Genomic DNA, 15,911 nt, shown 5'->3' with positions numbered 1-15,911 from the left:
ATTTAGTATCTTAAAGGAGAGGTAAGCCCTTAGCGCCTTTTTATAGGTGTGCAATGTGTTCGCTTAGTAGTAGTGTTAGACTTAGTCTATCTTGTGTTAGACCTAGGCTTAGGCATAAGCCCAAGCCCTTTACAATATAGCATAACTATAGTATAATAACTTATTGTTTAATAACTATATTATAGAAGCATATTAGTATAAAGATATAGCTAAAGATAATATATTATAAGTAATAGTAATAACACTAGTGCGCGTTGTAATATAATAAGTGTATAAGTTGTATATAATAATATACCCTTTCTATCTATAATAATATATTTATAATATATTAGCTTTACTTATAACCTTATCTACTATAAACGCCGCCTTTGTTCCTAACACTATCCTATAGTTAATTTAGGATTTAAGATCCTATTTATATAAAATACTAGAACTATATAGTGTCTGCCTATAGCTAAAATTAGCAAGTAATAATCTAATTATAGTGTAGGTAGCAATATATACGCCTAAAGTGTTTGCCCTATAGATTTATATATTTATAGTTAGTAAGAAGGGCATTAATAACCTTAATAAGTGTATCTATAAGGCTATAGATATATACTTTAATATAATCTAAGACTAACTATTTAGCTATATTTCTAACTCTAAGTAGACTAATATACAGGACACTATCCTTACTAAGTATCTATTTTTTAGATATTTTAATAGAGTATAGGTATTAAAATAGCTTATATAGTAGACCTAGATATATAGGAATAAGAACTAATACTCTAAACTAAAATATAAGTATATTATCTACCTCTTTAAATATACTAATCTTACTATTATAAAGGAGCTGTTATGCATAATTGTGCTATACTAGGCAATAGTATTGCTACCCTAATTACTTAAACGTTTGCTATCCTATAAGGCCCTAGCCTAGGGAGGTCTATTATATACAGAGGTCTATATAGATACTAGTGGCTAATATCTAACTTTATTTATAGTAGTTTAGGTATATACTATAACTACGTAGTAGCCTAGTTAGGATTCTATAGCAACACTCCCTAATATTTAAACTAAGACTTATTATAGGCTATAAGTAAGCTAGTATTACCCTATCCTATTAAATATATATAAAGACAACGTCTACCCTAAACTAAATATACTAGTAGTATTACTAGCTTTAAAGACTAGGGTGCCTAGGATAGTAATAGTAGCGTTTTTAGGGGTTAGTATCCTAACCTAATAGTTAGTGTGCCCCTAGCTAGCAGTGTTAGATTATAACAAGTACTAGTATAGCTAGATATAAGACTATAAAAGTAAACCTATTTATATAGTATACTAGCCTAACTAAATAATTCTACTCTAGATACTTATAAAAACACGCCTATAGAAGATAACTATAATACACTACTAGATATGTAACAACGCTAACCTTATACTATTATAGACTCTCTAATAGAGACTTTAGATTCTACTCTACTAACATAGACTTGCAAGAATATATATATTAGGAACATAAAGGCTAGGCGTAACTATATAACTAAAGCTAAGGCTAAAGGTAATAGTAATAAGAGAAATACTTCTAGAGTATAAGGCCTAAAATCACGGCAGTCTCTAATATAAACTAGAGCTTCTATTGCAGATACCCCTTGTATAGATAGTAGCGGTATAGGAGAGCTAAATAATAGTAATAGTAATAATAGTGTCTAGGTTTATAGATAATTATAATATAAGAGGGTCCTAACTATATAAGTTAAATAATATATATATATAATATTAGTATATATAAATAATATAATATAATATTACTATATATCCTACACTACACAAGCTTACTATATTATGCTACCCCTTTACTACTATATATAATATAGTATTGTGGAAAATTGGATTACTAAGGTCAGGAATGATTTGGGAGATGGATCATTGGATTGTATCTACTACGATCGGACTCATATATATAGAGCTTCAGCTACCCTTACTAGAAGGTGAATGATTGGTAAACCTTCCTTACCAGAGCTCCTGCTTTTTGTTGGGCACTTGGCAGTAAGCTGGCAGTCGATTAGATAGTGGGTCATACAGGGGTATTGATCGGGATTGATCGGATCAAGATGCTCCGTGATCCGGTTAATATCCCTCCTGCAACAAGTATATATAATAATATATACACATACCTAACTTTAAACTAATATACTACTAAAGAAACCTATAATATATATAGTATAAGCAACTAACTTGCCCTAGAATATTTATAACGTAGAGTATAATCTTTAGTAATACTACTACACTATAATATAGGAGTGTTGTTGCAATAGGCGCCTTTGTAGAACTTACTAACCTATTATTATAGGATATTTTAGATTGTAATTTTATATACTAGGTATACTACCTAGTCTCTTAGTTATTATTATAGCGTACCTAGGTAGTAGTATGCTACACGCCTATACTACCTAGGTATCTACTAGTACTGCTTCCCGTATAGTAACCCTACTAAATTATACCTACTACATGCCCTCTATCTACACTAAATTTTCCCCCTAGGTGCTATATATCTATCTACTATATAACCTATAATTAGGTATATTATATAAACTATATTTAAATAGACACTAAAGTTAATATATATAATACTAATAATGCATAAACTAAAAAGTGGTTTACCTTTATAGAATATATAGTATAGTAAACCCTATTTAGGTTTACTTCTCGTACTTAAACTACTTCATGGTCTACTTTAGATAAATATGGCTACTATAAACCGGTTTTGTACCGTAGTGATAAAGGTCAGGATTAGTCACCCTTGAATGATTTACTGTATGGAAAATATCATCCTATCAAGCGCGATATAGCGTAAAACGATGGATAACCGTACCGGGTTTACCAGGGGTACAAGAGTAGATTCTTGCTATTGCTGCGACAGTGCAAAATGCCATCTTGATAAGAATGAAGTGTCTTAGAGCCGACATCAAAACACATAGCTTCATTGTCGCCGTAATCCGTTCCTTTTCTAGCTGCAGACTGTACCAATACGTACACGAAGCGACTAAATGTTACGAGCCCAAGTCGAAACGCTTGTACAACACGCCGCAGCCACGCCGTAAGGGCAAAAGCTAGGGAAATACCACTTATAAAATAATATCTACAAGATAGATGAACTAATTTTAACGCTATTGACAACTAATAAGAGCAATTTTTTTTATGTTATAGTATGTACTTAGCAGTGGTTACAGTATAATAGTATGATATAAAAGTATGCTTAATACTATATATAGAGGTGATTCGCTCAGAAAATGCCCTGAGCGCAAATCATCACTCTAACGCTATCATGCTGCGTACTTGATAGCAAACGGAATCGACTCAACAACGTCCCAGTCTTCTTCACGCTCTTCGTCACCAAAGACGCGCAGAGCCATGGCTCTCATTTTGTACGACCCCTCGTCAAGCACCCTTCCGTCAGCCAACAATCCGTTGAAGAATGCGCGCAGCTCATCAGACCTAGGTAGGAACATTTGTGGGAATCCAGCCAATGCTCCCAATATCGTGTTTCCCTGTAGCACTTCTACACGCAAAAGTTTCGTGCCAACCCAAGGTTTAATATACATGTTTGGCGAATTGATCATGTCGCCTCGGTCGACGGCCGGCGGGTTCTGGGGATCCGGTCGTGGGATCGTATAAGAGGCATTCGCAGGTACTTGTGCGAAGCCTGTCGCAAGGTAAGCATTCTCAGGCCCGAGAACGGGGATATCGCGCATGTTGCCTGCAACGCCGAGATATGGCAGAACAAGCTTGTCAGATAAAGCAATGTAGCCGCTGTACACGGGTAACAAAGTGGCGTTGAGACCTGCAGGCGGTATAATTTCGACGGTCACGTTGGCAGATTGGCCGGCGGGAACAGTAATGCGGTCGGCTGAAAAGGAAACAGTGGCCCATGACTCTGCAATGGCGTTGGGAAACGAGCCTGGGGTTAGGGGAGAGAATCGGGCATCCATGGTGTACATCGTGACAGCTTTGCGATGGGTCAACTCGAGGATTTCGTCTGTGGAGCCAGTGTTCGTGATACTAAAGGTGTGGGTGCCAACAAAGTGTGCCGTGTCATTGAGCATTAGACTGTCAACATCGATCTCGAGGGTGGTGCGCGCAGCTTTCCAAGCTTGCACTATTCCGCCGCCTTGTTGCGTGACTGGAGCAAGCATGTCGGGATGTGCAGTCCTACCGTCATGCCAGGCAAGTGGCTTAGAGGTGTGTGTGAGGATTCTGCGCAGGCGCACCGGTTCCAGCTTGCCGTATACTTCACCGAGCAGGGCGTAGACGCCCGCGACCAGTGGTGTTGCCATACTTGTGCCTGTCAGAACGCGATAGCTACCCATAGCCGTAGGCCACGTGCTCAGGATGTTTTCTCCGGGGGATACGAGCTCTGGCGTCATGCTGAGTTCCCAGGTTGGGCCCCAACTGCTCAGATCGCCTGAGATATATCCGCCACTCTGGTTGTTCTCGAGCTCCTCGAGTTGTTTCTTGGTACCGTTGGCTGGAATAGTCACGGAGACTGTAGTACCCTGCGAAAGCAGAGAAAGCCAGCGCTCAGCAATATATGGAACGACCCTGACTACGCCTTCAATGCCATTAGCGTAGACGTATGTCTCGTCGCGCATTGTCAGGTTACTGTGCTCATAGTACGCCATGAATCGCCCACCCTTTGCTGCAATATTAGCGCCCTGGTCTTGCGGATAGCATTGCGTTGCTCGTGCGTCTTTAAACTCCAAAAGCACAATACGCTGGCTCAGATCTGGCGTATCATCGGGCAACGGCTTGCAGGCATCGTCCACATCAGCAGCAGACCATAGTTGGAGTGTCGTATGCGCAGTGAATTTGGGAACACCCATCAAGAAGCTAAACTCGTTCGTGCCATTGGTGGTAGCATTGGCGCTGGTCGTGTAGGAGCCTTGGTCAAGCAATGCCGGGAATAGCGAATTGGATACTGCTCCTACACCTGTGATGCTGAGTCCGGTTGCTGGAGTGGAAGCGAAAAAGAGACCCTGAAAGCCACTGTTGCCTTCGGATACGACGACTGGGATACCAGAGTCGACAATGCGGGAAATGATAACAGCGCGTACATCCTGCGCCCAGCTTGAGGTGTCTCCGTTGGAGTACGAGATGATATCTGCACCATCCTCAACAGCACGAGCAAATGCCATGAGTTCAATGTCATTTGTAGACGCCGCTGAGCAGCCCCACATTCTGTATGCACCTAGCTTTGCTCCTGGGGCAGAACCAGTGAAGCCATACTCGTTGCCCTCGAGCTGAGCGGCAATGGTGCCTGAGACGTGGGTGCCATGTCCTTCGCAGGTGTCCAGAGGATCGTCATCAGGCTGTGGTTCCGACAATCCAACTGTGTAGTTGTCGCCGACAAAGTCGTATCCAGCTTCAACCAAACAGCCTGGGCCGAAACAGCCGCCAAGTGCTGGATGGGTATAATCGATGCCGCCATCGATGACAGCAACGCGGAAGCCCTTTCCCGTCACGCCCTCTGCGTGCAGCCTGTCAACCTGCGTCATTACATGAGGGGAGAATGTGCGGTTCGCTGTAGTTTGGCGTTTGATGCGCGTCTGCTGATCAGGTGCCGCAACGCTGTTCACACCCACCGTGGGGCGCGTTGTGATGCGGGTTGGCCAAATATTCTCCACTTGCGGTTGTGCCTTCATTTGACGCAAGAAGTCCCCGCCACTTGAATTGAAGCCTGAGCTCTTGAGCTGGAAAGAAACGCCTTTGAAAAGTCGGAAGCTTAGATCCATGCGGTGTTCAACTATTACGCCGCTCGCTGCAAGGGAGGCATAAAACGTCTCTGGCGTCTCATTGTCATTCGCAAATTCGACAATGTAGGCACCGGGCAAGATACCGCCTGTCGGCGTCGTATTGTTTACCGCCCGTTGTACAATCGCATTCGGGTGGAGGCGGGGATGTACTGGTGTTGAGACGGCGACTTGCGCGCCCAGAATAAGGGCGACGATGGCACGAGAGAACTTCCCCATTATTACTAGGAACGTGAACGAATGTGAAGATGCGCGTGTGGAATTGCGACCGTGATACCCATGATATTTGTACCACCACCAAGCCCATTAGCCTGGCGCGGGTGCCGTGAGAAGTTTGTGGATATATCGAGAATCATGATCACTTCGTATAGCACGGCTGGCTTGCCCACTGTGCCCCGTGTGCGGAGAGAATATAGAAACACCGGCATGGAGATCGCGGATGGTGTCCACTTTCCAATATTGCCATGACTGTTCAAAGTTGGCAGGTAGACTAGGTACTGCGGGGCGCAGGATCGACTGCTCCATGCTGTACGAACTCTTTTGATGCGGTAATATATCCGTTCCTGGTGACCAAGTTGGTGATGTTGGTCTAGGATGATGGGCTGATGAGAGATCCGAGGATGTATTGTAGAAGTACGACATATCAATCTGTACAGTGATAGGGTACAGGTAGGTACTGCGTATCAATCACTGTACAAACTAGGAGAGGTCACGATACGGCAAGTTGGGCGACATGGGTTAATACTCCGAGTTAGCGTACCACAGAACTGCGCCAAGATGACCCACAGCAATCATTCGCATTGTTCGTACAAGTCCTGTGCACAGATCTAGGTAGAAATGACGACAATTGACCAGGGATCGGCCCCTTTTTCTTTTCGGGCCTAAACTAGGAGAATTAGTCACGCACGGGGATCGAGCCGTCAACGTTGGGAGGGGATTTCTCCCGCTCATTCACAGATTGCCATCTGGTATCAGGAGATGTCGATTATGAGGTGTCGTATTCTGGGTGAAACTGCTCGTCATGGCACGAGAGGGATCGCGATGACGGTTTCACCTTCATGAATCCACCCCGCCGCTTTCGAGCGTCAGAATAGGGAGTGCATGGGGTTTTACGAGAGATGTATAGGAGAGCGTTTTGGTTAATTTCGAAGCATGAAACCTGTAGAAGGGTGTGTGATTTTGTGCAGAGAAGCTAGGTGATGTCGTCGGCTTCCCGTCGTGGCTGGGCGCCAAGCCTATCACCATCCCCGCTTTGTGGGAGTCCAGTCCCAAAAAGCAGCCTGACCGCATTGGGGCAGAGCAGCCAGTCGCCCGACAACTACTGGTGTCTACTGTACGTTGCATGCTATCCAAAGCTTATTGCAGAGTTCAAAGTTTCCAAACAACCACGGCTTAGCGCACTACTTTTAGAAACTAATGTTCCGTCGAAGTCCGACTGGCGAGTGCTATCGAACGTTAACTACCATGGTACCTAGTATTGCGTGTTACCGACCTGCGTCGGGATTTTGACCCGACCTCTCCTGGGAACATACTAACTATCAGATAGGGTAACCTGATCAAAGGCCCTTTTCTGCCTATCCACACTCGCTCGTATTTCACCACTACAATATAGGTCCCAAATATCTCTTTGCATGCTAGGCCTTCTACTGTGAAGATATTTTTAGTCGGCGCTCCCGTACTCGGAACTACTACCTTCTTCTCCTGGTTGTCGTCCGACTCATGCTATCATCCTCGTGATCTTCACAGGGGCCCTTGACGCGACTCTCGCATAGTACTGTACCTAGCTGCTCTTAGCACAGCTTCTGGCCATCAACAATGAATAGTGTAATTACACAAACGGACACTGTTGAGTGTAAGGGTTCGGGCTGTTCTGCTCATGGATATTCTATTCAGGATAGATTACACGTATCATCTTGATTGTTTTGCTGCAGTCGAAGTAGAAACACCTGACGTTGAGCAGAAAGAAGCGACAAAATGGCATGGTATGCAACCGATACGAAATCGGCACTCCAAGTGCGGCCGATATGCTATTGTATGCAGCAAGGTTGAGATATGCCCATGTGGTGTAACATCTTCCTTCGTGTTTTTTAGAATCACTCTATCCCCAACTTGACAGGTCCAACCCAGTTTGGTACAATCTTATCTAGCCAAATTCTATCCTCTTCCTATTTACTGTATTGCTGCTATATTTACTGGATTACAAGCAAGGGGTGATGCCCTTTCGTTTTCAAGAGCAGGTGTGGGACACATGTAAAGTGTGACGTGAAAATAGACATGTGGGCATAATACGCTGCACTATCCGTGCAAATATTCGTCATTGCTACACTTGAACCTTCTCAGATCTGGCTACGCCATCGCGGACGAATTTCCTCCATCCCTCGTCGTTAAGAATACTTCTTCCTCTCGCCTCAAGCCACTCGGTATTACCCCAGAATCCCCAGCTAGCTTGGAATCGCAGCCAATCAACCAATGCGACCTCCCAGTGACGAACAAACGTTTCCCAGTCGTACTCTTTTCCACTTTCTTCCTTCAGCTTGCTTAGATATCGCATGAGCAGGGCCCTTTCTCCGCGCTGCATTGGTAGTTGCGGAGGTAAAGTCTCATCGGCGACGAGCATGCTCAATGGCACAGAGCATGTAAAGAGTTTCGCGAGATCGCAGACACCCAGACCAAGCCCAACATACTGAAAGTCATAGAATGCGACTTGATCACCGGAGTTTGTTGTAAAGAGATTCTCAGACTTGACGTCTCCATGGATCACAGTCTGGTAATCGGTAATGGAGGAGTTGCCATGCTGTTTTGGTGCAAGAAATGCAGCGACTAATCTTGCAATCGCCTGATTGTCTCCGTCAATGGTCTGGGTGAGCTTCTGGCTCCATTCGTTATCGGTATCATGGGCCAGATTCGCATACTCTTTTTGACGTGTTGCAAGATATGTGTAACCTCCATTTAGCCAGATGGTCTGCTGACTTGTATCTTGATCATCCCGCCGTAGTTGTTCAAGGGGAGGAAGGACGAGCGAGGAAGGATCGAAATTTCCTACTTGAGACCACCAAAATCCGTGGAAACCAGACAACCAAGCTAATGCAGAGGAGACTTGAGTGGGAGACAGCGCATCGCGCTTCTCACCCGCGATGGGAAACTCTTGACGAAGGTCGCTTAGAATCATTGCTATAATGGATGCTCCCTTGGGGCGAGGTTGGTTGATAGTTGCAAGACACCTGGCGACCGGTATAGATGCTGGCATTTGTGGTGCCAATTGGCTATAAAAGTACTGCTCTACTTGATAGCTCAGTATCTTTCGCGTGTGCCCTTCGTCGTCGGCTTTACTCGCTGGAGGGGTGACTAGCTTCATAATGAGCGTTTGTGAATTGACAGATGTGGTAGATTCCGGGTTGTCTGAGATTGCTACGATGCGTGCTATTTCACCGTAGCCGGCCCATAATGATTGTAGACACTTCGACGACTGCAGTCGCATACCATTCAAAGAAAGCAAAGAAGAAGCAACCTCATCCAAATTAGATAGAGGAGACATTGAGCTTGTGGATGGAGTCGTAAATTTGTGTATCAATATTGGTGCTAGAAATGGAAAAATGAGAAAGAAAGAAACACTCGTGATCTGTCGCATGTAGACGTAGGTACCGTTTGAGCCAATTGTGATGTTACCTTTCTTCAGAGTGTCCGGAAGAATGATACTGTGGGCTATTTTAGGGGTTGAACACAATTTGAAGTAGTTTAAGAGACTTCATTTAAGAGGTATACCATTAGATCATGTGTACACCTGGTTGACAAGCTGTCAAGTGGAGCCAGGGTGAGGTGCTAGCGTCGTGCTTACATAATGGTTGCAGTCTAAGCTGGCACTTGAAATCTGATAAGATGCACAGAACTTCTCCAATCGGATTGGAAAACACCTATGTCGTTTTTTACAAGTAGCTAAATGTCCCTGGATAACGGTTGACGTGCTGAATGTGAGCCAAGTCATACTGAAACTGACGTCGTCAGAAAGCTACCATGCCCTAACTACCTCGGCATATATCGAGAACCTCAATACGATATTCGTCCACAGAGCTTAAAGAATTCTAGATTGTTTGGAACCTGAGGCACAGAGATTGAGATGGAGTACATAGTGGTATCATTGTTTGTACTACCGTGGCCGCGCGAGTCAACAAAGAATATTCAAGAGCAAACTACCGGTATCAGTACCACCTACAATGCCTCGGTCCATCGACACCATAACATAATCAAGCATCGTCTGGTTAGCGGGGCAGCCGTTCTAATGCATCCGCTATTTGCGGGGTTTCCCTTGAAGCTAGTGTCGTCATATATACACTACATCGTTATCATCATTCTACATCCCAATTTGATTTGCACTTTTAGCATTTTCAAGATTGACGCCTTCACCGTGCAGAGCAATTTATATTCTCGTAATGACGGACACAAAGAGCACTACAGGGCAGCGCCTGACCCAAATTAAAGACTTCTTGACCATGAACAAGACGGCAACTACCATACCATGGGACCCAAATAGCACCATCTTTCCAACCCGCAAGGAGTTGCCCCAGATTGCCGGAGCACCTGCAGAAGCTGCTTGGGTCTGGGGAGATGATGACAACGTATTTCCGGCCTATCCAAGGCGCATACTGTAGCTAATGAAGCGTCTAGATTGGTCGACTCAACCTTCTTACGCCAAGTCGTGTCGCAGCTGCAGCCAAGGAGATTAGAAGTGGCGAAATTGTGCCCGTCAAGTGAGTCTCTTGCAATTGGTGCGTCGAGATCTTCCTGACAACCGACCAGCTTGCCTTTGAATGTCCCAGGTACTCCAGCATTTGGACGCGAGGTCTTTCAGCATGAAATCAAGACTTTAGTGGAAGGAATTGCTTACGATGATATTTATCATCTCAATACCCAAAGTGGCACACAGTGGGACGGCTTTCGCCACTTTGCCCATGTTCCAAGTGGATCCTTTTACAATGGCGCAAGTGTTACCTCGAAATTCCGAATTACTGCATACTCATCTCTGTCTAGGCCAAGGGTAGTGATATAACAGGCCCAACCGCCAATCATAAGTGCTCGATTCACCACTGGGCTGAGCATGGTATAGCTGGTCGAGGTATCTTGCTCGACTACAGAGGCTATGCGCATAAGAAGGGTATCAACTACGATCCATTCGACTACTATCCTATCTCATGGGAGGAGCTGTACCAATGTGGCAAAGACCAAGGTGTCGACATTCGACCCGCGGCTCAGGGCGGTGACATCAAACTTGGTGATATGCTCTTCATTCGGAGCGGCTGGAAGGAGGCATATGACAGCAAGAGTGACGAGGAACGGACCAGGGCAGCAACACGCCACGGTAGCGGAAAGGATGGTGAAGACGGCTTACGGTACGCGGGTGTGAGTCAAGAGCAAAAGATTCTCGATTGGCTGCACGATTGCTACTTTGCCTCCGTTGCTGGCGATGCGCCTGCGTTTGAGGCATGGCCTACGCATGAGGGTGAGCGAACTACAACGTTTTCACTGATAGTGCGAATACTGACAGTACTAGATTATCACCTGCACGAATACATCTTGGCGCTCTGGGGTATGCCACTGGGTGAAATGCTGGATCTGGAAAAGCTAGCAAAGACGTGCCGCGAGAAGAACAGATGGTTCTTCTTCTTTTCTTCTGCACCTGCAAACTGTCCAGGTAAGTTTGAGGCATGCGCCAAGTAAGGATACGGCTAATCATGGCAGGTGGTGTCAGTTCGCACGTCAATGGAACAGCAATATTCTAGTATCGTGAAGTATGGTAAAAGAGTTTTTTCAAAAACAAGAATGAACTGTTAGGCTTAGGCATAGAGATTTTGTCATCAGGCATTAGCGTGTAGCGATGTCGTAATCAAAACAGTGCTATTACTAGTGTGAGGTAGTTGTAGAGTGAAGCGTGAAATGAATGGTAGTGTAAAATAACTTTAGTGGAATAACTTGCAGTGTGAAGTGAATTGTGGTGTGAAGTGAATTGTGAAGTAACGTGAATTGTAAATAAAGGCAGTGCACGTGTGTTCGCGTCTACGCCAAGTCAAAGGTAGCGCGACACAGTTGGCCCAGCCCTCACGACCCAACGCATCGCCATCTAGGCAGACTGCAACGCATCTTAACGTGATGCTGCCCGAGGAAATTATTGCACAGCTTAATGCCGAATTTCAGTGTCGTGAAGAACAAATTCAGCATCTTGCAGCGCTGTACGCCGTCTGTTGCCCCTGCGTTGTTGCCTCACAAAACACCAGCTCATACCTTCACAGGCACATCTACCTTCACCACCCTTTGTCAACATATACGGCCTAACTGCAACTGGAAAATCGACGTTATTACGCTCCTACTTTCAGCTCTCGCGAATAGCACACACCATTGTCAACGTGCGAGAATGCATCACCATCCGGCATGTCCTGGAGCGCGTCGTTGTAGCGAGTTTGGATGCGCTCGACGAGACTAGCAAGGAGAGAATCGATAGACGGCCCTATGCGCGGACAGAGAATTTGAGCGCGCTGTGTGTCAATCTTGGTAAACTACTCGATGGACGTGGCAAGTTCGTGCTGGTACTGGACGCCGTGGACAAATTGAGGGAAGGAGGTGTAGGTATTTTGATACCCGCTCTGGCGAGGCTGGGGGAAATGGTAAAGAACTCAGGCAGAATGCACAACATCTTCGACGACTGACTTACCTGGCAGATACCAAATCTATCCCTGATCCTCACCACCACCCTCGCCCTATCTCCATCAATCCTCCACTCCACCACCATCGCCTCTATCCCCTTCCCTCCTTACGACCGCACTCAACTCCTCACAATCCTCGGCGCCCACCCCCCCAAAATCTTCGAGTCTCCACCATCGCTCGAACAGTTTCCCGATTACACCCCCGACCTCGCCGCCGAAGACGACGCATGGCTCTGGTCCCGCTTCCTTCAAGCCGCATACGACTCCTTATCCAAACACACAGGCCGCGACCTGACCAGCTTCAAACGCTGCGCCACTCGTCTCTGGCGACCGTTTGTCGAACCTATCGTTTGCGGCCAATTCGGTACACGCGACTTTTCAAGATTGATGGTCAACAGACGCCATCTGTTTCAACTAGAAGACTGGGCACTCGACCGCATCATCACCAGCATCGACAACCCCTCTAACACAACTCTTGCAACAGCAACAGCAACAGCAACAGCAACAGCACCCGCCACCACATCCACAGAACCCCCACCCCGCACTCCGAGTAAAACGCGCGGAGTCCCAACAAAACTCCCCCTCCAACACCTCCCATACTACACCACCCACCTCCTCATCGCCGCCTACCTGGCTTCCTACAACCCCGCCCGCACAGACACAACCTACTTCATGAAGCACACAGATAAGCGCAAAAACCGGCGCCGTGGCGGCGCCGCCTCGCTTTCCACTGTAACCGGCAAACGCAGCGGCACGAAGCACCGCAAGATCAGCCGGCATTTGCTCACGCCCAGTCCGTTTCCGCTGGATCGGCTGCTTGCGATTTTCAGGGCCCTCCTGCAGGATGGCGGTGTACCGCAGGTGGCGGATCTGTTGACGCAGGTTGCTACGCTGGGAAGTCTGAGGCTGTTGGTTCGGGCGGGTGGGGTCGGGAGCGGTGATGCTTTGGAGGCGGGCGGAAGGTGGAGAGTTAATTTTAGTTGGGAGTATGCGAGGGCATTGGGGAGGAGTGTGGGGATTGAGGTGGGTGAGTATCTTGTTGGCGGGGTGGATTGATGTTCTTCTATTTATGAAATCTTGAAGAAGAAGAGCAAGAAGAGGAGAAGAAAGACGATGAGTTCTTGTGTGGTAGGATGATATGGACTGGGGGTTGCGGCATATATATTTCTACTATCTCGCCAAAATATACAATTAATCGGAAAGATTCAAGACGAACAGCTACACTGCATCAACTCCTTGTACTTTGGTACGTCGCCCGTGAATCGGTGCGCTTCTTCTGCACTCATTACATCACCACCCTTGCCACTTGCACTCTCACCCTCGGCGTCCGCATCCCAGGTGTCCTGGAAGGGGTCAAGTACAAGTTTCATCATTTGCGGCAGGATGGCGCGTTCACCCTTCTTTTCCACACGGTCGATGACTTCGTCTAGGATCCACGATCGAGGGACGAACTATTCATCAATTATTAGCTCGAGATTCAAGGGATGGTACAGGCCAAATTTAGGAAAAGGAACTTACGTTTGGATTAACACGCTTCATGGCTACGATTCGCTCAGTATCGCATTCAGCCTCGCCCCAGTCCTGCCGTACACGTGTAGCCCATTTATCAAGCCATTTGCCAATGCGCACGCGCGACTCATCGTCTTGCCCTGGCACCTCGTCGGCCTTGAAGAAGACACCCGCAGCCTCCCGTCGTTGCTCCTCTGTCGTCAAATCCGCAATCTTGACACCAGATAGACGTCGAAATGCATGATGAAAGTCTAGGCCAAACGCCTCGAGGCAATCTAGCAGCTCGCTTACCAAATCCTGGAAGTCCGACTCTTGCTGAGAAGTCAGGCCGAGACGTGAGGTCATGAGCCGTTTGTATTCTGCTAGGAAGACAGCTTTGAATTCGTCGCCAGCGCCGTCGATGATGGTTTCTGCACGCTTGATCAATTCAGGGGCTTGCTCTTCTGTGACGCCCTTTTCAACGAAGATTTCCTCGTCTACGCCCGCCCCTGCGCCCATGAGCTCTCCCAGAGCTTCGGCCAGACGGACAAGATTCCACCAGATGATGCTGGGTTGATTGCGATAACTGTACCGCAGTTGATGGTCATCGTGGTTTGGCGTGTAACTTGGGTCAAAAGTGTCGAGAAATGCAAAGGGACCAAAGTCGATGCTAAGACCGAGAATGGACGTGTTGTCTGTATTGAGAACACCATTCATGAAGCCATAGGCTTGCCATTTGGCAACGGTAAGGGCATTGGCACGGGCAATGGCACGGTAGAGACGACTGTAGCAGTTTCGTTCTGACAGTCCCTCCCCTTCACTCACCTCTTTAGGGATACCCGTTGTGATTTGGCCGTGTGTGGATGTGACGTCGCCGTCGCTGGGCAGAGCAGAGGGCAGGCTTTCCCAGCCCCCGTAGACATGTTCTGCAGTGTAATCGGCGAGCTTGCGCAAATTATTGCGATCAGCGCGAACGCGCAAGAGGTCGAAGGTTCCAAAACGAATCCATGATTGGGCAAAGCGGGTCACAATGGCACCGGGTTCTAAGCGCTCGCGCCGTATCTTGGCGCCGTTGTTCAACGTGAGGGCGAGGGCGCGGGTAGTGGGTATATCGATTGCATTGAGGTATTCGCTAACGACAAATTCGCGAATCGAAGATCGGAGAACGGCGCGACCGTCGGCAAAGCGTGAATAGGGCGTCCTTCCTGCGCCCTTGAGTTGTATCTCATATCGAATGCCTGAACTTGGATTCGTGCATTCAAACAGGGAAATGGCGCGTCCATCCCCCAGTTGGCCAGCCCATTGTCCAAACTGATAGCCACCATAGCATTGAGCCCAGGGGTAGATTCCCTCGTCTGGCTTGGATTCGTCCCAGGTCAAAATCTTCTTCCCCGCGACCACGTCCTTGAATTCTTCTGTCTCGGCTTCCGAATCCTGAATACCGAGGTCTTCCAGGGCCCTTGGGCTCACGGCGAGGAGCTCGTTTTCGGGCTGGGGATCGGGGCGAACATAGGTGAAAAGGGCTTCCCTGACCATGCGCGGTCCGAGGCTTTCGCGGGGCGCTTTGTGAGAGTCGAGAGGTGTGGCGAAGGCGGCGTCGGCGGGCAGATGGGAGGTGAAGACGTTAGATTTGGGCAGATCGCGGAGGGTGCAGCGGCCATGAGAGGAGCCATTGCTCTGCTGTTGCTGTTGTTGTTTGGCGATGTGGGCCATGATTTGATTTAGGCGTGTGCCTGCGAAGTTGCGTACCGCAGTGTGTCGATGTTGATGTGTGGACGTTCGCAACAGGTGTGTGACACAAAGCATGAAAGAGGGAGGAAAGAGAAGAAGTGGATGTTACGACACAATAGAAGACACAAGATGATAGTAGTCGTTATGATGATGATTGAGAAAGTTCAAGTGCAAGTAGAAAAGAGGCAAATCCATCCTCGCGCCCGCT

General features: G+C 47.0%; 6 protein-coding genes across 6 annotated transcripts; 3 read left to right on the top strand and 3 right to left on the bottom strand.

Moving 5' to 3' along the window:
- Nucleotides 1-3,308: 3,308 nt before the first annotated feature.
- On the bottom strand, nt 3,309-6,011 carry IAQ61_008338 (uncharacterized protein; the record flags this gene model as incomplete). The annotated part of the gene is made up of 1 exon (XM_003836978.2): nt 3,309-6,011. One exon carries the CDS (start codon nt 6,009-6,011, stop codon nt 3,309-3,311), a length of 2,703 nt encoding a protein of 900 aa, XP_003837026.2.
- A 980-nt stretch (nt 6,012-6,991) lies between these two features.
- IAQ61_008337 (uncharacterized protein) lies at nt 6,992-7,267 on the top strand (the record flags this gene model as incomplete). The annotated part of the gene is made up of 1 exon (XM_066097960.1): nt 6,992-7,267. The coding sequence occupies one exon, from the start codon at nt 6,992-6,994 to the stop codon at nt 7,265-7,267; it is 276 nt and encodes a 91-aa protein (XP_065952457.1).
- Nucleotides 7,268-8,112: 845 nt separating this feature from the next.
- On the bottom strand, nt 8,113-9,774 carry IAQ61_008336 (uncharacterized protein; the record flags this gene model as incomplete). The annotated part of the gene is made up of 2 exons (XM_066097959.1): nt 8,113-9,462; nt 9,628-9,774. The coding sequence occupies 2 exons, from the start codon at nt 9,772-9,774 to the stop codon at nt 8,113-8,115; spliced, it is 1,497 nt and encodes a 498-aa protein (XP_065952456.1).
- Nucleotides 9,775-10,201: 427 nt separating this feature from the next.
- IAQ61_008335 (uncharacterized protein) lies at nt 10,202-11,566 on the top strand (the record flags this gene model as incomplete). Its single annotated transcript, XM_066097958.1, has 6 exons — nt 10,202-10,405; nt 10,455-10,537; nt 10,587-10,767; nt 10,818-11,286; nt 11,338-11,478; nt 11,526-11,566. Exons 1-6 carry the CDS (start codon nt 10,220-10,222, stop codon nt 11,564-11,566), a joined length of 1,101 nt encoding a protein of 366 aa, XP_065952455.1. The 5' UTR covers nt 10,202-10,219.
- A 367-nt stretch (nt 11,567-11,933) lies between these two features.
- On the top strand, nt 11,934-13,540 carry IAQ61_008334 (uncharacterized protein; the record flags this gene model as incomplete). The annotated part of the gene is made up of 3 exons (XM_066097957.1): nt 11,934-12,020; nt 12,074-12,445; nt 12,500-13,540. 3 exons carry the CDS (start codon nt 11,934-11,936, stop codon nt 13,538-13,540), a joined length of 1,500 nt encoding a protein of 499 aa, XP_065952454.1.
- Nucleotides 13,541-13,689: 149 nt separating this feature from the next.
- IAQ61_008333 (uncharacterized protein) lies at nt 13,690-15,778 on the bottom strand (the record flags this gene model as incomplete). The annotated part of the gene is made up of 2 exons (XM_003836981.2): nt 13,690-13,935; nt 14,003-15,778. The coding sequence occupies 2 exons, from the start codon at nt 15,776-15,778 to the stop codon at nt 13,690-13,692; spliced, it is 2,022 nt and encodes a 673-aa protein (XP_003837029.2).
- Between the last annotated feature and the right edge of the window lie 133 nt (nt 15,779-15,911).

Source organism: Plenodomus lingam, assembly GCF_022343315.1.
Source record: "Plenodomus lingam strain CAN1 chromosome Unknown contig_3, whole genome shotgun sequence".
In the NCBI taxonomy this organism is placed as follows: Eukaryota; Fungi; Ascomycota; class Dothideomycetes; order Pleosporales; family Leptosphaeriaceae; genus Plenodomus; species Plenodomus lingam.
Note: the sequence above shows the minus strand (reverse complement) of the source record. Positions and strands in the feature narration are given on the sequence as shown.